General features: G+C 41.0%; 1 protein-coding gene across 9 annotated transcripts in view; it reads left to right on the forward strand.

Annotated features, from left to right (window-relative positions):
- FRMD4B (FERM domain containing 4B) overlaps nucleotides 1-18,221 on the forward strand; it is a 353,851-nt gene extending 335,630 nt beyond the window's left edge. For 6 of the 9 annotated variants that reach the window (XM_069084137.1, XM_069084138.1, XM_069084139.1 and 3 more), the window contains 7 exons: nucleotides 1,882-1,959; nucleotides 3,635-3,782; nucleotides 5,260-5,379; nucleotides 6,346-7,151; nucleotides 14,009-14,135; nucleotides 16,654-16,745; nucleotides 17,309-18,221. In XM_069084137.1, coding sequence (XP_068940238.1) covers nucleotides 1,882-1,959; nucleotides 3,635-3,782; nucleotides 5,260-5,379; nucleotides 6,346-7,151; nucleotides 14,009-14,135; nucleotides 16,654-16,745; nucleotides 17,309-17,424 — 1,487 coding nt within the window. In that variant the 3' untranslated portion in view covers nucleotides 17,425-18,221. The remainder of the gene's footprint in view (nucleotides 1-1,881; nucleotides 1,960-3,634; nucleotides 3,783-5,259; nucleotides 5,380-6,345; nucleotides 7,152-14,008; nucleotides 14,136-16,653; nucleotides 16,746-17,308) is intronic. The other 3 variants (XM_069084132.1, XM_069084133.1, XM_069084134.1) reach the window with 3 other exon arrangements.
- The last annotated feature ends 3,107 nt before the right edge of the window (nucleotides 18,222-21,328 follow it).

Consider the following 21,328-nt stretch of genomic DNA (forward strand, 5'->3'; position numbering starts at 1 on the left):
AGAGAAGAAACTGCCATTCTTGCAGATTTCAGATGTGCAGGTGGGCACTTGGTATACCAGATGGCACAAGTATCTGAGCACATATTGGCCAGAGGGGATTTTGATGTTTTTTATTTGTTATTTTTTTGAAGAAAGAAAAGTGACTGTCAGGCAGCTGAGTATTTTGGCATCATGCTGTCAGGCTATAAGTCCTGCCTAATTAAGAACAAAGACTCCATGGGAATAATCAAGATGAATAGTTAAGGTGTTGGAGATTCCTTCATGGTGACTTTTTAAGTTAGGGGAGGTGCCCTTTGCCTCCCCACGAGGTGGCTCTTAACCAAACTAACACTCAGGAAAGGCAGACTGCCTAGAAATATCACTGAAGAGTTGTCTGTGGACAGTCTATGTATTTTTAGACTTGGACGCTTCCCTTTGTCTTTGTCCTCGTATGACCCTCATCGGTAGCAGAATTGAGAGAGACCTTATCTTAAAGAGATACTTTTACATTAGATGTACAGCAGACTTTTTCAGTGACTACAGCTGCTACTAATATCTGTTTATTTACATGGTGCTTTAAGGTGGGCAAAGCCATTTACCTGTGTCAGCTGATTTGATCCTCACTATCCATGAGGTGGATGCCACTTACAGATAAGAAAACAGAGGCAGAGAGGTTAATCATCTACTAAAGAAACTCTGGTCATATGGCCATAGGATGGTACTCTTAGAGCTGGAAGAATCTTTTAGAGACCAGCCTAGTGCCACCCTCTCATTTTACAGATGAGGAGCCATGGCTCCAGAGAAGTGACTTGCTCATAGTTGTACAAATAATGAACAGAGGGGCGGCTAGGTGGTGTAGTGAATGGAGCACCAGCCCTGGAGTTTGAGGACCTGAGTTCAAATCCAGCCTTGGACACTTGACACAATCACTAGCTGTGTGACTTTGGGCAAGTCACTTAACCCCAATTGCCCTCCAAAAAGCAAAATAATAATAAAAATAATAATGAACAGAGTGGCAAAGCTCAAATTTAAGCCCTGGCACTCCCAGCTCCAAATACAATAGTTTTGCTACTGAATCACATTGATTTCCTATAGTTTGTGAAACCACAAGCTATGATTATGTAGGCAGCAAGGTATAATGGAATGAAGGCTGAGTTTGGTTCATAGAATTTTTTAAGATCATGGCTCTGTCATTTCCTAGCTATATGACCTTGGGCAAGTAATTTCTTTTTTTTTTTTGAGGGGGAGGACAGGGCAGTTGGGGTTAAGTGACTTGCCCAAGGTCACACGACTAGTAAATGTTAAATGTCTTGAGACTGGATTTGAACTCAGGTCCTCTTGACTCCAGGGCTAGTGCTCTATTCACTGCATTACCTAGCTGCCCATAGGCAAGTAATTTCACCTCCCTGAGCCTCAGTTTCCTCTTCTGTAAAATGAAGAGGTTGAATGAGATAACCTTCTAGGTCCTTTCCAGCTTGTCTATGATCTCATGAGCTACATTTATCAAACTTAACAAAAATAAGAAGAGAGCTTAGAGTGACAGGTGCTCAAATGAAGATGATGGGAATTATATTGCTTCATTTTGCAGTCTTGATGTTAAACTTGATAATGGCTTACATTGGACTGGAGGGTGTCAGCTTGGACAAAGGCTGACAGGAGGGAGCCAAGATGGGAAATTGATAATACACTCATAATATGTAATTCAAGTTTCTTTTGTTATCACTCCCCTCTAGACACACACACACACACACACACACACACACACACACACACACACACACAAAGAAGTCTTGCATAGAAAACTTAAATAGCTAATTATTCTGAGTGTGTTCTTCTGAATTTAAAAAAATGTTCTATTACAATTCACTAAATAATGTTCTATATTAAAAAATTCTTTTTAAGAGATTCAATTTTCCTTCACAGAAGAAATAATTCCATCTGAAAGCAGTTCCTTATCAGATACAACAACCTATGATGATGGTGAGTTGGTTTTTTCCTTCCTTTTATACATGGGTTTTATTTTTAAAACTTAAAATCCAAATATATCATCTTTTCTCACTTTTAAATTACATTTATTACTGAGATTTCAAAAATTCTCCCTTCCAATAGAATAAATATAATTTATACATCTGAGAACATGGTTGTTCTGGTTAATTGAGTATCCTGGTTAGCTGATAACTCTAATATATAGATTTTGATTTTTCAGAGAATCAAAATAGAGCACAAAGAATAGATTTAATTTCAATACCACAATGATCATGTTAAATTCTTCTTGGATTGGGATGGCACAGTGAATAGAGCACCGGCCCTGGAGTCAGGAGGACCTGAGTTAAAATCCGGCCTCAGACACTTAACACTTACTAGCTTTGTGACCTTGGGCAAGTCACTTAACCCCAATTACCCTACCTTCATCTCTCCCCAAAAAAAAAAGCAAAAAAAAAAATACTTCTTGGATTTCTAAAGAACGACGGCAGATCATGCTATGTCGTATTTCTTGTTTTACAAAGCATTCTCCTCATGATTTCCCTGAAAAGAGGTAGATATCCATGTCATTATTTCCATTTTACACATTAGAAAATATGTAAATGAAAAAATGAAGCTCAAAGAGGTTAAGTAAGTTATCCAAGCATCATACAAGCAATAGCCATTTTCAGTATTTGAACCCAGGTCTTCTTTGCTCCAGGTAGTTCCTTAGGAGTTGAAAATTGGCAAAGCTCCCCTGGGATCATTCAGTCAGTAAGCATATTATTAAGTGCTTACTGTGTACCAGGCACTGTGCAAAGCACTAGGAATTCAAAGAAAGGCAAAAAAAGAAGAAAAAATGTTTCTGGCTTCAAGGATCTCTTAATCTAATGGGGAGATGACATGTGTGGGAGCTATAGGTGATAAATGGAAAATGGAACAGAAGGAAGGCACTAGAATTATGAGGACTTGGGAGAAAGTCAATTGGTTCTTTGTTTTAAAAGTAGTGAAATACAGTCCCAAGGGCATGTTGTATCCCTGGCCAGCCTTATAGGTGTATTTGATTTGAAGGACCCCAGGATAGGCTCTTGTCCAAAATGTCTCCCTTCAAAGTTGGTAGGTGACTCAAGTTCCTCCTTGTCAGAGTTATTCTTTTGGCTCCTTTATCTTGGGGCTCCTCTTTCTCAATGAAGATAGTCTTGAGAGGGAGAACACAATGAATCACTCACAGCTTTCCTTGTTTTTTGTCACTAGAACTACTGGGACCACAGAAGGGGAGAAGAAGGGGTGGTATTTGGGCTGGTGGGGGAAGGATACAGAAAGAGGGATGGACAATGGGAGGTAAAGAGTGAGAAGACTCAGTAAAGTCACCAAGAACTGAATCTGTTTCCAGGGTTTGGTTTGCAGGAATGTGATTGTATTTCCCCTCTTACATGCCTTCACTGCTCACTCATTCCAATGGAGTGAGCCCTTTTCTAGGAATTGACACATTTAGTGATGCCTGAATGGTTTCAGGCCCTGAGGGGGGGATGCTTTATTGTCTTTTCAACTGCAAACACCACCACCACTCCCCCCCAAAAAATCCTGTCTTGCTTTTTAAATGAGGATGCCTTTATTGGAAAGAATGTTTTCTTCACTAGATCATCAGATATACTCCTTTTAGGTTTTGCTAAGAGATAATTCTCTTCCACAGCCAATGATTCCTTTACCCTCCCTGCCCAACGGTCCAGTTCAGTTCCGCATTCTCCAAGAATTCCTCCACCCAGGTCTCTTGGTCTGGAGAGAATCCCCTTCAGGAAGTCTTCCATGAATGAGCAGCTCATGGAGGGCAGGCAGTCCAGGTAAGATGTTGGATGCTAGTTTGTATCTATTATCAATTCTACAGACTTTCATTAGTACTTCCAGTGTGGTCAGCAGTGCCAGGACCAGCATCACTTTTGGATTCTCTGACATCCTTTTCTCCCAAAAGTTCAAAGCCTTTCCTCCTTTGGCCTTGCTTATCCTCACAGCAAGTATTGTTATAATCCTACCCATTTCGCAGATGGAGAAACTAAGGCCCAGTTACAAAGCTTTTATTTGTTGACAACAAATAAAAGTGTTCTAAGGGAATTTTTTAAATGGAATTTTATTTTTTCCATTTCATCAAGCAGTTATTTTTTTCTCCCTCCCACCTCCTACACACACACTGTATGTGTGGGGGTGGGGGGGCGAAGAAAAAGAAAACCCTTATGACAAATATTCATCAGCAAGCAAAACAAATTCTTTGGCCACAGGCAAAAAATGTGTCTCTCTCTGCATATTAGTCCATTGCTTCTCTGGAAGGAAATGGGTAACATTCTAAGAGGACTTTTTTTTAAAGTGGTATTTGGCTTATTGCATCTTTGTTAAATTCCTTTTCATTTCTGTTAAAAGAATAGGGAAAAAATTTTAAATTAAAGAGAATAAAAGAAAGAATTAAATAAAAATAAATTAAAAGAATAATAAATATTATCTGAGATTACCACCTCCTGTTTTTTTCTTGAGGGCAAGGACTGTTTCAAGTTTGCCTGTGTTCCCAACACTTAGTATCATGCTTGGCACATAGTAGATCCCAAGAAATGTCTTGTTATAAAGTCCATCTTAGAAAGCCAAGTAAGCAAATCTGCCTGGTTCTATCCCAGATGTGCCACATGGCTTAATCTCTTTTTCATCTCTAAAATCCTGGCTACAGCATGACTGGACTTGGAGTCAGAAAGATCTGGGTTTGAATCCTACCTCAGTTATTAACTCAGTCATTTAACAAACAGGTTCTTTTCAAACCTCACTTCCATTTGTTTTCATAATATCTTCTATGACCCAAAGAAACATGTCCTGGGGACATTAACCTCCTCTTAATACTCAGATATGAACTCTTTGTAAAGCACTTTGTAACTCTTTATGTGGAGACCAGGATCAAGCTCACAACCCATCCCTGCCTGGGTTGGAAGTCTTCAGCAGTTATCTGGGGCTCACAGAAGTTAAGTGATTTTTCTCCAGGGCACATAGCCAGAGCTGGGATTTGAACCAAGGCTTTTCAGATTCCCAACTCTAGTATGTTCTTTGCTACTCTGCTGTGCCTGTCTTGTAAATATAAAGTATTACATTGATGCAAGCTATTTTTGTTGTTCTTCAATATTCATTTAGCAGCCCCCTGGATAAAAAAAAAAAAAAAAACTGAGGCTCCTTTTTAGCATCCCCTCAGTTTCCTTTGGACCCCAGTAGGTTTAGTATTAACTGCTGATTTGTTTATCAAAGGTAAATGAAGACAACCACGGACTGAATTCTCTTCTTTTTCCCCAGAGAAATATTGTCAACACACAGCAGTCCCTATAGAACTCTGGAGAGGCGCCCCCAGGGGGGCAGAAGCATGCCGACCACCCCTGTTCTCACCCGAAATGCCTACAGCAGTAGCCATTTAGAGTAAGAGCTAAATGTTCATTGGTTTGGGTTTTACTTGAAGGGGTCAAAGGGAGTTGCTGTATCTAAATCAAGAGGAATATGGATCTTATTTATAAAAAATGAGGATTGTCATTGTTCTATTTTGGCCTGTGTTCATGGATTGACCTGTTTTTAAGACAATGGTTTTATATCCTTTTGCAAAGAGAATGCCTTCTAATTTTTCCAGTAGTGTATCAGACCTTTTGTACATCTGTTACTACCAGTTAAATAGTATTTCATTTCCCAGAAGAAACAGAAAACCAGACCAAAACCAGACTGGAAGTTTATAGTCACTCCTTAATCTTTGACCAAGAAAGAGTGAGCTGCAGGTGGTAGTTGGATTTTTTTTCATGATCTTGGGAAGGTTGCATATCATTGGAGGAACTGCCCCATCCCTGGAGAATTTGGATTATACATTTTCTGGAGCTGGGTCTTTCTCTGGAGTTCTGCCTCCAAGTGGGAGGAGTATGATAGTAAAGATGAACTCTCCCAGCTGGACTTTGTGTTTTGGAGTATTATGGGAAAGGGAGCTGAGTCTGGTGGCAGGATGTTGAGGTTACTTGCTGTGTGACCTTTGACAAGTCCCTCCCCACTCTGTAAAATGAGGGAGTTGGACTGGATGACCTCTAAATTAACTTCCAGCTCTAAATCTTTGATCCTAACTAATTTATTTTAGCTTTGAGAATAGACAATATAATTTTTTAATATCACTAAAAGTTACTAAAATGACAAAATGTATTAATAGCACTATATGGTGTTATAAATAATTTATTGCTTATTTTGTAAATATATTACAAGTTAATATAAACTTATAAGATATTATGAAAATAAAGATCTCATACTAAAAATAATTAGGAAGTTGAAACTCCAGACATGGCATTAAATTTTTAAATGTTATCCTTTTTCCTGGTAATTTTTTTTACCAAGTTTAATTTTCATCTCTTGTAGGCCCGACGCTTCTCCACAACACTGCAGGCAGAGGAGTGGAAGTCTGGAGTCTCAGACCCATCTGCTCTCTGAACTCGATGGTGACAAGCCATTCTTTTCCCTTTCCAAATCCCAAAGAAGCAGCAGCACAGAAATCCTGGATGACGGCTCATCCTACACGAGCCAGTCAAGTGCAGAATATTACTGTGTAACCCCCAGTGCGGGCCCCTACTATACCACACAGACTCTAGACACTCGTGCCAGGGGCCGGAGAAGATCCAAAAAGCCCCACGTTTCCACATCCAATTCTGGGAGCATGCCCAACCTGGCCCCAAAAGACATGAGAAATGGCGGCTATCCCAAGAGTCAAGAACAGCCTTCTTGCAGCTACTTTATTTCTGGGTACCCGCCATATGCTGACTGTGATCTCTATTATAGCGGAGGTTACGTTTATGAGAATGACACGGAAGGGCAGTACAGCGTCAATCCTTCCTACCGCTCATCAGCACACTACGGATACAACCATCACAAGGACTACAGGTCCTACCATGAAGATGAGATGGACCGAGTGCCCCACAACCCATATGCAACTCTCCGACTGCCAAGGAAGGCACCCGTGAAATCTGAGCACATCACCAAAAACATTCACAAGGCCTTAGTAGCAGAGCACCTTCGTGGCTGGTACCAGCGAGCCTCTGGACACAAAGACTTGGGTCACAGCTTGCAGGCAAGCTTTGATCCGGACCGAGGCTCACAAAGGAGTCTGGGGTTTGCTTCTCTGCAGGTGCCCTGCTCCCCAAGCAGCCGAGCGTCTTCCTATACTTCAGGTAATAGAGGAGCTGTGGGGCGGGGACGTTTTTATTTTTTTTTACACCAAGGACAATGAATAGATTCAGAACCAGCAATGGGAAGCAGTGTCATGCTGGTAACCTGTAGTCTAGTCCCAACCCTGGTGCTTCCTCACAGGCTCCTGATTTAAAGCTAGAAGTGACCTTTACAGATGTCTAGTCCCAATTAAAATCTCATCTTCAGTAGGAAGCCTTTCCAGCACCTCTTAATTCTAGTGTCTTCCTTCTGTGACTATTTCCTACTCGTCCTGTTGCTTGATCATACGGAGTTGTTTGCTTGTCATCGAAGAGGGGAACTGGTTTGTTTTTGTTTCTGCCTTCCTTTGGGTCCCCAGGGCTTAGCACAGCACCTGGCACAGAGCAGAGCCTAATCAATGTTTACTGAGTGATTTAGTACAAGCCCCTGAATGGTCCAGTTGCTTGCCCAAGGTCACGCGGACAGTAAACATCAAACTTGAGACTCAAACCCAGGTCCTCTGATTTCAAACTCAGTGCTCTTTCTGCCACTGCCTCCCTTACTGTTTCTGTGAGCTTGAGCTAATCCACTCCTGGCCTCAGTTTCCACATTAGGGAGATGAATGGGATTGGAGCAGTTGATCTCTTAAGTTCTCTTTGAGTTCTATATTTTTGTGGGTCTGGACACAATTGAATCTTAATTCATTAAACACATATTTAAGCTTCTTGTTCAGGGCAAAAACTGCCTGTGTTTATTTGGTCTGAGCTATGCCCAAGGAAGGCACTGTCCTTTGAGTAGAGGCTACCAAGACAAAGATGAAGGAAACCTTTCCTGCCTTTTAGAAACTTAAATTCTAATGGAGAGTAGACAGCATGAAAACAGAAGAGTAAATGCAGATAACAGCGTGTAAGAAATTGCTGACACCACATAAATGCAGTTAAGTAAATTGTGGAGGGAATGCACTCATGGATGAGGGAAGATTTTGCAGAAGAGGTGGGGCCTGAGATGAACTTTGAAAGAAAAGATCTCTAAGGAACAGAGCTGAAGAGGGAGTGCGTTCCAGGCAGGAGGCACAGCCTGAGCAGAAACACTGAGGTGGGATGGAATTCCATATTCACCAAACAGAAACTAAGCAGACTTGTTTAGAACTTAGATATTGTGATGGGGATTTAAGTGAAATGAGCCTTAAAAGAGAGATTATGAATGGCAGGCTGAGGAATTTATAGTTTATCCTTGGGCAGGTAGGTGGTGCCATGGTGCATAGGACTGATGGGTCCGGTGTCTGGAAGACTCCTCTTCCTGAGTTCCAGTCTGACCTCAAACACTTACTAGCTGAGTGACTCTGGCCAAGTTACTTCGGTTCCCTCATCTGTAAAATAAGCTGGAGAAGGAAATGGCAAATCACTCTTAGAATGGTGGATGGAGCACACCAAAGACAGAGACAGGAGTGAACAGGATGAGAAACTGCTTATGTATGAAAAAACTTCCTTTATATGTTTAGAATATAGAGTCTGTGAAAGTGTGAAGTTGGGCTAGAAAGGCAGGTAGGTTGGAGTCAGACAGTGTCCCCTTAATGCCTTCAGTCAATCAATAAGCATTAAATAATCACCTACTTTGTGTGTTTCAAAAATGAAACAAGACTCTTCTTCAAGGAGATTACATTCTATTTGTAAACCACATACAAAATAGATACAAAGCAATTTGGGAGGAAGAAGGCAATAGTAGCCCATACAAGGGAGAGAGGGAGAAAGAATGCTGTCTTTTATCTTTTGGGCCTGGTCCCAGTGACTTCAGTGTTTAGGAAAGTCTTCTTAATGAAACTCTCTCTACTAATGCAAATCAGCACCTACAGTGCAAATAATTGCCTTGGAGGGCTGAGGCCAAGACTTTTCCCAGAATGGCACATCCAGTAGGTTACAGAGGGAGGTTTTGAACCCTGGCCTTCTAGGCTCCAAGGCCAACTCTGCCCACGAGGCCGTACCAGCATTTGAGCTTATATTTTATTCTGTAGGTATTGAGCACAGGTGATCAGACCTCTCTGTTCTTGGGACATCAGAGCCATATGAGGTCCAAATTTGCAAAGACTAAAAACGATGTGTGTTTCCTTTCCTTGGCTAAAGGGACTTTTACTAGATATTCACAATTGTACATCCTAACTGTATTTTAGAATTGCTACCTGTGGGGCTTTTTGAGCATTCTGTGACATCCCTCCTCTAAGGCCCTCTTTTTAAGGACTGAGGAGCCTTCGTGCTTATTTCTCAGATTTATATGAAGCCTGCATTCCACAAAGCTCCCGATTCTATATGAATCAGGCAGTGGGCAAAGGGGGAACATTTTCTAAACATTTTTCAAGAGGTTCACTAAATTCCATGGTTGAAATTGATGTTCAGGGGAGGGAACAGGGAATGGTGATGGGGAGTTAGGTGGGGATGGGTAATGGTGAGACCAGGCCAGGGCATAACCAGAAACTCCCACAAATCCCAGTAGTTCTGGCCCAGGTTATAGCAAAGTGGGGCAAAGCTGAGTTGTCAAGTTTGACAACCTAAGTAGGAATAGGCTGCTTTCTGTGTTACCTGTTTCTGAGTGGTTTGCGATTTCCTCCTTTACTAGGCTTTGGTCAATCATTAAAAAAATAAGATTCGGGGCAGCTAGGTGGCACAGTGAATAGAGCACTGGCCCTGGAGTCAGGAGGACCTGAGTTCAAATCCAGCCTCAGACACTTAATATTTAACTAGCTGTGTGACTTTGGGCAAGTCACTTAACCCCAATTTCCCCTCCAAAAAAAAAAAAGATTTCTTTCATTGTTGTTAGAAGTTAGACCACATGGCTGAAAATCCTAATTGTACTCAAAACTTTTTAAAGTTAGACAACAGAGTGGTCCTGTTGAATATTATGAGCTCGAGGGCAGAGACCACTGAGGGGTTATTTTTGTTTGTCTTTGTATTCTAAAGGGCCTGGCAGAGTGCTTGGCATAGACTTCTTATTAATTAAATTAATTTGAAATGAAAAATCAAAAAGCCATTTTCCCTCCTTTAAGACAAGGGTTCTTAACCTGAGGTCCAGGAGCTCATGGCTAGATCTCAGGAGGTCTGTGACCCTAGATAGGGAAAAAAATATAATTACTTATTTATTTATATTAACCTCTAACTAAAATTTAGCATTTAGGTCCAGGAGCTCATGGCTAGATCTCAGGAGGTCTGTGACCCTAGATAGGGAAAAAAATATAATTACTTATTTATTTATATTAATCTCTAACTAAAATTTAGCATTTCTTTAAAGTATTTAAAAAAATTATTTGGGGATAGGGTCACAGGCCTCATCAGGCTGACCAAGGGGTCCATAGCACAAAAAATGGTTCAGAACCTTGATTTTAAAAGAATGTTTTAGAAGGCAGGTAAAGAGTATCATTTTTCAAGTAAAGATAGTAAAAATGTGTATCATTAGCTCTTAATTATTTGGGTGTTTATTAGTCTGTAGTTTAATGGCTGACCCAGACCCCTTGGCTGATCGTTGGGAGACAGAGCTTTTATCACACCTCTGGGGCCATTGGTATTGCTTCCATTGCCTTCCCTAAAGTTATTTGATCTATGTGCCCTAGAAACCAATCAATCAACCACAAAGCGTTTATTAGACACATCCTAAGCAACCAGGCACTATGCTTAGGGCTAAGGATACAGGAACAGAAATAAAAGCCCCAACACTGGAGGAGTTTCATGCTATCACCATACCTGATAAAGGGGACTGACCTTTTAAAAACAACATCTATGCCCTATGGAAGGAAGAAATGGCAAAAACATTTATAAAGCACTTACTCTATACCAAGCACTATAGCAGGCAGGTGATTAAAAATAGAAAAGCAAAGTAGTCAAGGAGGTCACCTTCTAACTGAGGGGACAACAGACTTGTGCCCATTGGCATTTCTCCATCTTACCCAAAGGATCCCTGTTGGAGACTCCCTCATCATGCAAGCTGTGTAAATGGCCATCAGCTGAGGGTGGGAGAAGCTAGAGGACCTCAGGCCCAAGAAGCAGGCTGGAGCAGATGCACAAGGGAGAAGTTGGCATCCGATTGGAAGGAGGGAAGGTAGTGTTGACAAAAAGATCAGGCAGCCAATGGGCGAGATTTAAACTTGGAAGGAAGCTAGGGATTCTAAGAGGCAGTGGGGGAGGAGAAATCCCAGGCATGAAGGAGAGCTAGCCTATGCAAAGACATGGAGATGGGAGATGAAATACTGTGTGAGGAACATTAAGCAGAAACATTCTTATCCTTTCATTTTTCAGTTTTTTTTTTTTTTTAGTTGAGCCAGACTCTTTGTGAACCTATTTGGGGTTTTCTTGAGATACTGGAGTGGTTTGCTGTTTCCTTTTCCAGTTCATTTTACAGATGAGGAAACTGAGGCAAGCAGGGTTAAATAACGTACCTAGGGTCACACAGCTAGCGTCTGAGACCATATTTGAACTGGTGAAGATGAGTCTTCCTGACTCCAGGCTTGGCATTTTATCCTCACCTAGCTGGCCTACTATTATTATCCTTTCATTTCCTACAAAAGGAGATTAGCAATCAATCACCTCCTCTAATTCTTTCATTTTACAGTTGAAAGAACAGGCCCAGGGAGAATAATGACTCATTTGGGGTCATGCAGCCAAGATAGTTCTACTAAGATTTAAAGGACATTTCAGGGGAGGGGAAAATCTTTCAGTCATAGTTAACAACCAAACGTGGGCATCCACACACACACACACATCCTTCTCAACAGTCAGAGCTGAAAAATCCTCCTAAGACATGTGTAATATAATATCAAGCAAAGGCAATTTCCCAGGTTCAAAATACCAGCATAGGTGCTCTCTATTTTATTCAGTAACAAACCCAGAACAGAGAAGATCAAAAACATGACATCATTCAAAATACAGCATTTACTAAGTGTGATTAAATCATCTCCAAGGCCTACCCCACCCCAGGACTTTCCAATCATTCAATCAATTACAAAGTCTCTGTTCCAAATACTTCTCCACCCCTAGGCTATACCTTAATTAAGTCCACCACAAAGCCCCTCTTCTCAAATGGAGATTAGTTTCCAAACATAAGTAAAATACATTCATTTGCTCAACCATAGAACACAAAAAGGTCAAAAGTTCCCCACCCCTGGATCACAATTGAATCTACCCCAGAGTTACATCAAGTTTAAACACAGCACTTAATACCCAAATGGAGGTCTTTTCTTCATCTTGACACGAGGCAAGTTCTCAGCAATCTTAGTTCCTGGAGAGACAAGGCTTAGCAAGGCCATAAGATACATTGCCAGTCCCTTCATGAATTTATCCTCTGTCTGTAGAACAGTCCTAGAACCCCTGAACACATTAGCAAAGCCCTCTCCCAGGATTTCTGTAAACATACAACAAGAAAATCCTTCTTCAGGGCTTCTGAACCAACAGAAAGGCTCCCAGACCCCTGCAACAACAGCACTGTCCTTCACCAGTGGACAGTATTCATTCTGTCTGCCGGACAGTCTCCAGACCCCTGCAACAACAGTACTGTCCCTCACCAGTGGACAGTATTCACTCTCTGTCTGCAGGACAGTCTCAGGCCTTCTTAACCAAATGCCAGGTTCCAGGACTTCTTCAACAGGACAGTCTTTCACCAGTGGACAAATCTGGCAAAATAACATCAAAACAGACAGACAAAGTACCAGCAAAGCAGCCATGTCTCCTCAGTCCTTGGCAGCTCAGGGGGCAGGTCTCAAAAGTCCAGGGCAATTCAAAGCGGCCACCAGCAATCTCTTAGTCTCTCTCCACGAGGTGCTGCTTCCAAAAAGAACTTCCGCCTCTCTCTTGTCTCTCCAAATCTACATCACCAGCTCCTCCCACTTCAGGACTTTCTTTTCACATCAACAAGCCCATCCCACAGGTGGGATTGACAAACTCTGGGTTTTAATACAATCAATTTGAAAACCAAACCAATACAGGGGAATCTTTAATTGCCATTACTATCACAACATGTCAGTTTCATTTTGGGTTACATTTAGAGTAGTCATTGGAACTGCTAAGCATTGGAGATACAAAGTAACAGTCCCTGCCCTCGAGGAGCTTCCAGTCTGATGGGAAAAGCAACATGAAAACATTTTGTACATACAAGAAAAATACAGTGGAAAGAGGAAAGAGGCTGGAGAGTAGGAAACAAGATGGTAAGATGACTCTGTGGTCCTAGCATTGAGCAGCTAGTTGTCGGATCAGGTCCAGCCCAGGCATGGAGGAAAACTGGTTTGGTAGAATGCCTAATAACTATCCCTGAAGCCCAGGATTACTTCAATCCCCCAGGTTTTCTCCACTTTACTCCTAGTGTTGAAATGAATATTCTCACCTCTGATCCCCTCCCTATTCAGCCACCTGGACTAGGTAGGAGGCAGGCTATAAAATTCAGAAAAGGTCAAATTTCTTCACTGAGTATGTTATTGCTTTGGGGAGTTACAAAATAATAGTTAATTGTGCCGCCCCACTTTGCATAGTGATTCTCTTAAGGAAATTAATCAAAGGGCCTTTTAGGCATTTATCCTCCTTAGAACATCTGAATGAGGCAGGAAACAAATGTCATCATTCCTACTTTATTGACAGAATGAAGATGTGATGCATCATGCCACCACCCATTCTTGAGTGAACCGCTTCTTGCATCATGTAAGAAGTGGCCTGTGATTTGAACTTTTGGGGAGCGATCCATTCTGTGGGGTGGCCTCCTCCGCCTCCATCCCATTCTGATTAGTGCAGGGAATTGGGAATTGGATTACGGTGCCTTAAGGAAAAAGTTCAAAGTTCGGGCACTTGCCATTTCTTGACATCTTTGCTGAGGTGGCAAGTCATTTTCACGTTTCTTTGTTGTTTCTTCCTAGTGTCTTCCACAACCGCGTCTGGGAACTGGAGGACACAGATATCCTTAGGACTGGCCGATCCTCTCTCACATTCTCCTTACACCAGCTGCTATGGCAATGTCTACAGTCCTTTGCCTCCTCCAAGCAGGTGAGAATGGTTAAATAGCGGCACAGCTCTAAGCTTCCTGATCTTCCCCAGAAGTGAAGACCTCAGTTCATGGCTAGATCTCATTCTTAACTTTTTAAAAAAGATTTCTAGGATATCCTAGTAGGAACCTACAAGCATGCTGAATGTTCTTCTCTGTATATATAAAATAATATTGTACACATTGAGCTACAGGGGTTACTTATTCTGCCCCACAATTGTTTACGTGCTGTAGCATAATAATTGTTGCTCATATAGTACTTTACAATTTGCAAAGCTGTTTACACACATAGGTGATCACCTAGGGACCTCACACCTCTGGGGTAGTACTACTGATATTTTGTGTTCCACACCTTTGGTTTCATCAGTAGGTAGTACTTTTTAGTATGGAAACTTACTCTACCAATACGGATATGTAACTTGTTAGGAATTCATCTATAACTTGTGGTCTCAGAGGGTTCTTTGCATCATTGAGAAGTTAAATAACTTTCCCATTGTCACATGGCCCAGTATGTCAGAGGCAGGATTTATGAACCCAGGGGTTACTAGCTGTGTGACCCAGGGCAAGTCACTTAAACCCAATTGCCTCACCAAACAAACATACAAGCAAAAAAAGGTGTTTTGTTTTATTTTTTTACTTTTTAAATTTTCATTTTAAAATTCTGAACCCAGCAAACACCAAACAGAATAAGCATTTCTATATGCAAAATAGAACAGAGGGATTAAATTATATTTTAAAATTAAATTATCTTTGCAAGCCGTGAAGTGGAATATAAATGCTAGCTATTATTGTGGTTAATAAATTAAAAGTAAATGAAATTAAAGCAGTTCATTCAAAGTAGATTGCCAACATCTCAATTCTAAAGCAGTTCTTTTATTACCAGAATTCCTATTAGACAGTTGGCAAGCTTAATTTCAAGCAAATGCTAGTGTTTATTTCTGTCTTGAACCTGCTTCTTCTGAGAAGTGACAGAAACAACCAGCTGTCAATTACCTTAAAGCCAGGCTTTCATAAGAATTCAGAGAAACACAAAAGGAGTCACAAAGACGGTTGTTTTTCATTATCCAGTGTGAGTGTTTTTGTACAGAGAACGCCCCAGTGAAGGGGCTACCCCATTAATGCAGGCCAGCACCTTAGCAGTTTAACAGTCTTAGAATCACTCTGTCTACACCATGTCTTCACTGGCTGAGTGGAGGGTGAACTGAGTGTATTCTATGGAATCAAGTCTAAGAGAATTTTATTCCCAATGCATTGTAGCAATTTTCATTCACAAGTATAAGACCAGTTATCTCAACTCAAGAAAGAGTTTGCTCAAATTAGATTTTTAATGAAAAGGTATCTTGGAGGAAGCCAGATAGTTTAGACAACTAGAAGTGGTGCTTAAAACAGAGTAGGGATAAAAGCCACCACGCTGGACTTGGGCCGGGAACTTGAACCTCTCTTTTTTTTCTCCCCCAAGGGAAGGATGTTCTAATCAGGTTGGATTGGATTTTCACAAATAATTCTCATATTTATGGAGTGTCTTACTTGCCTTTCAGGCTCAGTCAGTAAAGACACATGCAACATATTTTTATACATTTGTGACATCTTAGACACAAATCTCGTCACTCAGGAAATGTTTTTTTTCCGAGAGAACCTGTTCCTTCAAGATGGCTAATGTAATTCAGCCTGCTCAAGATGCCCTGATAAAGGGGGCTGACCTTTAGAAAAGAAGCAATTGCCAGGATCCTCATTGATTTGTTATAGCTATGTACCTATATGGGTTACTAAGACCATTTGATTTGCTCAACTCCCACTGTCTGTATGTATGGCACATAATCGTAAAGGGAGGTGCTTGAGAAGACCATCCTTTGGAAGGCTGATGGTTGCAAACATGTGAAATTTTCCCAAACAGTCACAGTATAATTTAAAACTAAGAAAGGCAATATTTTCCCAGAAGAAAGATAAGGAGCTTCACTAGAACTGCCCAATTGATTAAATATTTTTTGTGATTTCACAAGCTAAGAGGAGTGTTTGAAATTCTCACTGCCAAACCTCTACCTATTTCAGTAAATTGAGTACATGATCCTTAGGGAACCAAGGCCATTCCAGTTCTCTATTGGATTATCCATGGCATGGTAGTCTACCAATGTAGATTATATCTCAGTTACACCTTTTGATCTTGAGACAGAGAGATGTGAAAGGGACATGGATATATTTCTCCAAGCTAGAAATGACTTAGATAGCTTAATGATGCACATAGAATAAAAGTTCTAGAAGACTGGTGTCTTGACACAAAGTACAGTATTAATTTGGATCTTCTTTGGCACTGCCTGTGACCTTGGACAAGTCACTTAACTTGGACTCAGTTTCCTCATCTGTAACACTGACTCTAAGTCAGTGACTCGCTATTGTACTATGGTCCAGTTTCTAGCCCTGTGGGCGTAAGTTGGTATTGTTTTTTCCTCCCTTCTAGCGACTCTTCTTTCACTTGCTATTTTCCATTTCCCTTTCTCCTTGTCCAACACCACCTGTCACTAGGCAGAACAAAGGGCTTCTGTCCAGGCGAATGGTTGTATCTGCAGAAATGAGCTCATTTTTAAATTCTCTTATGCTCAATATAGCCAGCAGTAGTAAGTACAGCATTTTCCATTTGTGTGCATTGCTTCATGTGTGACTCATCTGTTTGTTCTCTTGATAATAAAGAGTGTGTGAAATTGGGGAATAGCTGCCTAGGTTGCTGTTTTTTTAGTGCTCAAGAAAACATTCAACAAGTTGCTTAAAGTAGCATATTTTCCCCTCAATGTACTTGAAAAGTTTTTCTCCCCTTCTCTTTAAGGTGGGGAAATGTAAAAGGAATTTTTGCTGCTAATCCCCTAACCTTCTAATATTTTTGTGCCATCGTAGAGGATTACCTTATTGGAATGCATCATGGCTAGGGTGGGGGGGCGACTTCATTTTCATCATTTCATCTGCCTGAGGCTTTCTAATTCAGTGCAACTTGCTAGAAGACTGGTTAGATATGCCAAAGGTTAAAAGGGAAGCAAGGAAAAACCTATGTCTTGCCCCTGATATTATTTCTGCTAACTTCCTTTGGTTTTTCTACTAATTTTCCTTCTTGTTTTTCTGTAGTTTAAAAGTGCATATAGACATGATCCCAGGCAGTGACCATATTTTTCCACATTTCTTTTTATAGACAGTACGCCGAGGCCAGTCAACTGGACAGTACAGATGGGAGCCGGTTGGAAAACAACATGGACAGTAACGAACAGAGGCTCTTTTGGCACGAGGATTCAAAGCCTGGAACATTAGTCTGAACTGCCACCTTGACCACTTTTGTTCAAGCTCTGCATTCTAACCCCAGTGTGCCTTGCCCAGTGTGCTGTTCTTCTGAAAAGAAATCTTCAGAGATTCCCCGAATGTCAAAAGCCAGAGACTTGAATCTTCAGAGTCCACAGACACCGTATTCTTTTGTTTTCTTTTAAAAGAGAAACCTCCACCACCACCAAAAAGCCCTAAACTTGTTCTTCAAACTCCAAGTGGTTGGCGTTAACTGAGCGAGCTCGGGCCACGGTTTGGTGAAGTGTTATTGTTGCATTTTTTTAACCCTCGACAAGTTCGAGTACTTGGTTGAAGTATTTATGTTGAAGAAGCACTTTTTGGGTGTTGTAGACTAAACTCCAGATCGAAAGACGGGGACTCCTTTTCCAGAGAAAGCAGGAATTTTCAGAGCACAATTCAGATGGAGAAATCCAAGAAAAGCAACACTTGACTTTTTTTTCAGGCATGAGCTCACAATGACAGTTGTATGGTTTCATGAGTTCATGAAGTATCCCATACAAACATGTGAGGACTGGCAAATTTTAGACAGTATTGGAAAACTTACTTGAAAGAAGGCTGGATTTTAATGGAGGTCTAAATGGGTTTCAATGATTTTAGGGCAATGTACAAGAGTGACGTTTTTTTGAGCACCGTGAAGTGGATTCTGGGTGGGGACGGGGATGGGGATGACAGGTGAGGGAAGGAGGTCCAAGCGAGGCTTGGGAGTTGCTGTCACGGCCTCAACTATGACTCTTTCTTCATGGTAGCAGAATTGGGAGATGAAGCAATATGTTGAATTATTTACAAATGTGCTTTGTGCATTTCCAAAGGTACCATTTCACTGTGCCCACGAGCTCGTTTCATCACACCGAGCCGCATGGTGAACAACTGTTTGATTGGTAATGATCCCATTGGGCTGCTGAACTTCACAGCCACTGGGCTACGGATTGCTTCCATTGTCATAAAGTTCTAAAGAGAACACACTGTGATGGCCAGTATTTTAAGGTGATGCAAAAAACAAAAACAAAAACCCAACACTCAGAACAACCGTGCCTTACAACTGTGGGCATTAGGATTGAGCACCATTGTCTGAGCGCTAGGTGCGATTCTAGGTCACCAAGTGACATCAATAAGAGTGCTCCTTAAAAATCACAATAAGAATGAGCTCCACAATGCAGCTGATTGAATTATGAGGCTAAAAGCTACCTCGTATTTTCTTTGGAGGAACAAATAAAAGTTGATGCAGGATTTTTGAGAAGCACTCGCTTCTTTTTTTTCCTTGTTTGTATAAAGGATTCTCGATTCTCATCTGTAGCGTGCTTCAGAATCCCATCAAAGGTGCTCTGGTGTTTTTGTTTTTTTCCTTTTTATACAGATGATTAGTAACTCCTTGTGTATATTGTGAATAGAAAAGTTTCTGATCGACCTTTTGGAACATTTTTTTACCTATATCCCAAAGCATGTAATATATACATAAAGATGGATTTGCTAAACTGGTCCTTAGTCATTTGTATCATTAGAAATGAAGTTTTGTTTTGTTTTTGGGGGGTGGGGTGGAGAATTAAAACAGAAGAATTAACTTAATTCCTTTTTTGCATATTTGTATAATGTGCTAGAAACAGAAATTTTTGCATATCTTTTTCCTATTCTGACTTTGAAGACCTATTATTTTCACATAGGTCAATAAACTGAAAGTGTGCTACTGAAAATGTATTTGTCCCTTTTTGCTCAGGGATGGGAAGGAGCCACTGAAATCCTTGTTTTGAGTTAGCATCCCAGATCAGATCTCCCCAGGTTCAAATCCCACCCCAGACACCTAACCTTTGTGACCCTGGGCAAATTTTTAAAATTTATTTATTTATTTTTCATTCTCAACATTCATTTCCACGAGATTTTGAGTTACAATTTTTTCTCCCAGTCTTCCCCTGCCCCCCAAATAGCAAGCCCACTGAATACCCCTTCTCCTAATCTGTTCTCCCCTATATCTTCCCCCATCACCCCCAAACTTCCTAGCAGGGCAAGACAGACCTCTATACCCCAGTGCCTGTACATCTTATTTCCCAGTTGCATGTAAAAAACAATTTTTTTTAAACATTCGTTTTTAAAACCTTAAGTTCCAGATTTTTTTTTCCCTTCCTCACCCCTGGGCAAATTTTTTTAACCTCTCTGCCTTAGTTTCCTGCAAGATGAAGAAACTAGACCAAAGTCCCTTCCAGTCCTAGATCAAGGAACCTATGGTGGCCATTTTGGACCGCTGATCTGGGGAATTCTGTTTCCTTTGTGGAACCTAGCAATTGTAGTTAATATGACTGGAGACAAAGACAGAAATCTTATAGAGTAGTGTGTCGGAGTAGACAGAGACAGCCTTGGAACCAGTAACCCCTCTGACAATCCTGGCTGCAGGACCCTGGATAGTTCTCACCTTTCAATGCTCCAGGCAACTCCCTAAGACTAAAAGGAGATGCTGGCCTACAAAGGAAAACTACTTATAAAGGGAGTTCCCTTATCGGGGGAGTTTTCTTTATGAAAGAAATACTGGGTCCAACTCCTTTCCCTGTACTTAAAAAAAAAAGACTGGGAAAAAATATTGAGGGACAATATGACTTGGGACAGTAACTGGCACCAGGTAAAAGGTTCTGAGATGTGCTTGAGCGAACGTATGCTTTCTCCCCCTACCTCTCCTTGTGGTCTTCCCTTTACCTCCACTCACCCCACCCAGCCTCTAAGGAGTGAAGTAAAGATCTGATTCTGTAGGAAGATATGCACAACCTGGTTGCACCAAGAGTGAACTGTCTTTTAGGAATGCCAGTGGTTAGAGTCCAGCCCAAGCTATGGTCTGCATCTGATATTTCCCTGCAGATCACTGTCTTTCATGAAAAACATGTTCTTTATTCTAAAATAAGAGTTGCAAGGGAACTTGGGGATTATGCGGTCCAACTCCCACATTTTACACATGAGGAAACTGAGGCTCAGAGGTTATGTAACTTTCCCAGGGTTGCACAACTAGAAAGTGTCTGAAGCAAGATTTGAACCCAGGTAGGCCTTCTGTCCACAAATCCAGTATTATTCTGCTGTTCAATAAGAATGAACGTGTCTTCTTATGAGAATAGACTAAAGAATTGTCCCCCTGTGGAAAGATAACCATAGAAACAGGAACACGAAAAACCCGCTTGGTAATTTAGCTGTTTTCTAAAAAGTGATGGGGTATTTATTATAAAGTTAAAATGATGGAAGACCAAGATGGTGCTGAAAGCCTCAGTTTCCTCATGTGTAAATGCAAGGGGTTACTCTAGATGGCCCCAAAGGTTTCCTCTTGTTCTAGAGTTAGGATCCTCTCATCTAGCCTTCTATTTACCAAGCTGCACTGCCTCTGGGAAGACTCATCCCAGCCATATATATATATGTTCATTGAATAAATACCATCCAGTAATGAAGATCATAAATCAAATTTCTATTATAAGGAAAACAAACAAAACATTTTTTATTTACAAATGAAGACAGCACAGGTAATTTGCTGCCTCTAGCCCATGACTTGTTCTGGAAGATAGGCATAATTTAAATGTGGCTTGTTGGGGGAGGAAAGAAGGGGAGGGGATGGGGTTATCTTAAGAAGCTTTCGGCTTAGAGTCTTAGATACTTAAATGTAATCATTGTATAATTGTATAATGATAATATAATTGCAAAGCGTAGTGCCTGCCACGTAGTAGGCACCTTATAAATGTTAGCTATTATTATGATTAAAGGACTAGTAATTTGGTGTGGCTACCTCCCTCCACTCTTACAGATCACCACCCCTCTATAACTTTATAGTTGGCCTTTGAGAGTTGCTGTGGCAACTCAAATTCATTACCCTGAAGGCAGTGGGGGCTGGGAATGATAAGAGAGAGGCAGCCAT

The sequence above is a fragment of the Petaurus breviceps genome, unplaced genomic scaffold (genome assembly GCF_028583685.1).
Source record: "Petaurus breviceps papuanus isolate PSGF00001 unplaced genomic scaffold, PetGlider_PUasm1.0 174, whole genome shotgun sequence".
In the NCBI taxonomy this organism is placed as follows: Eukaryota; Metazoa; Chordata; class Mammalia; order Diprotodontia; family Petauridae; genus Petaurus; species Petaurus breviceps.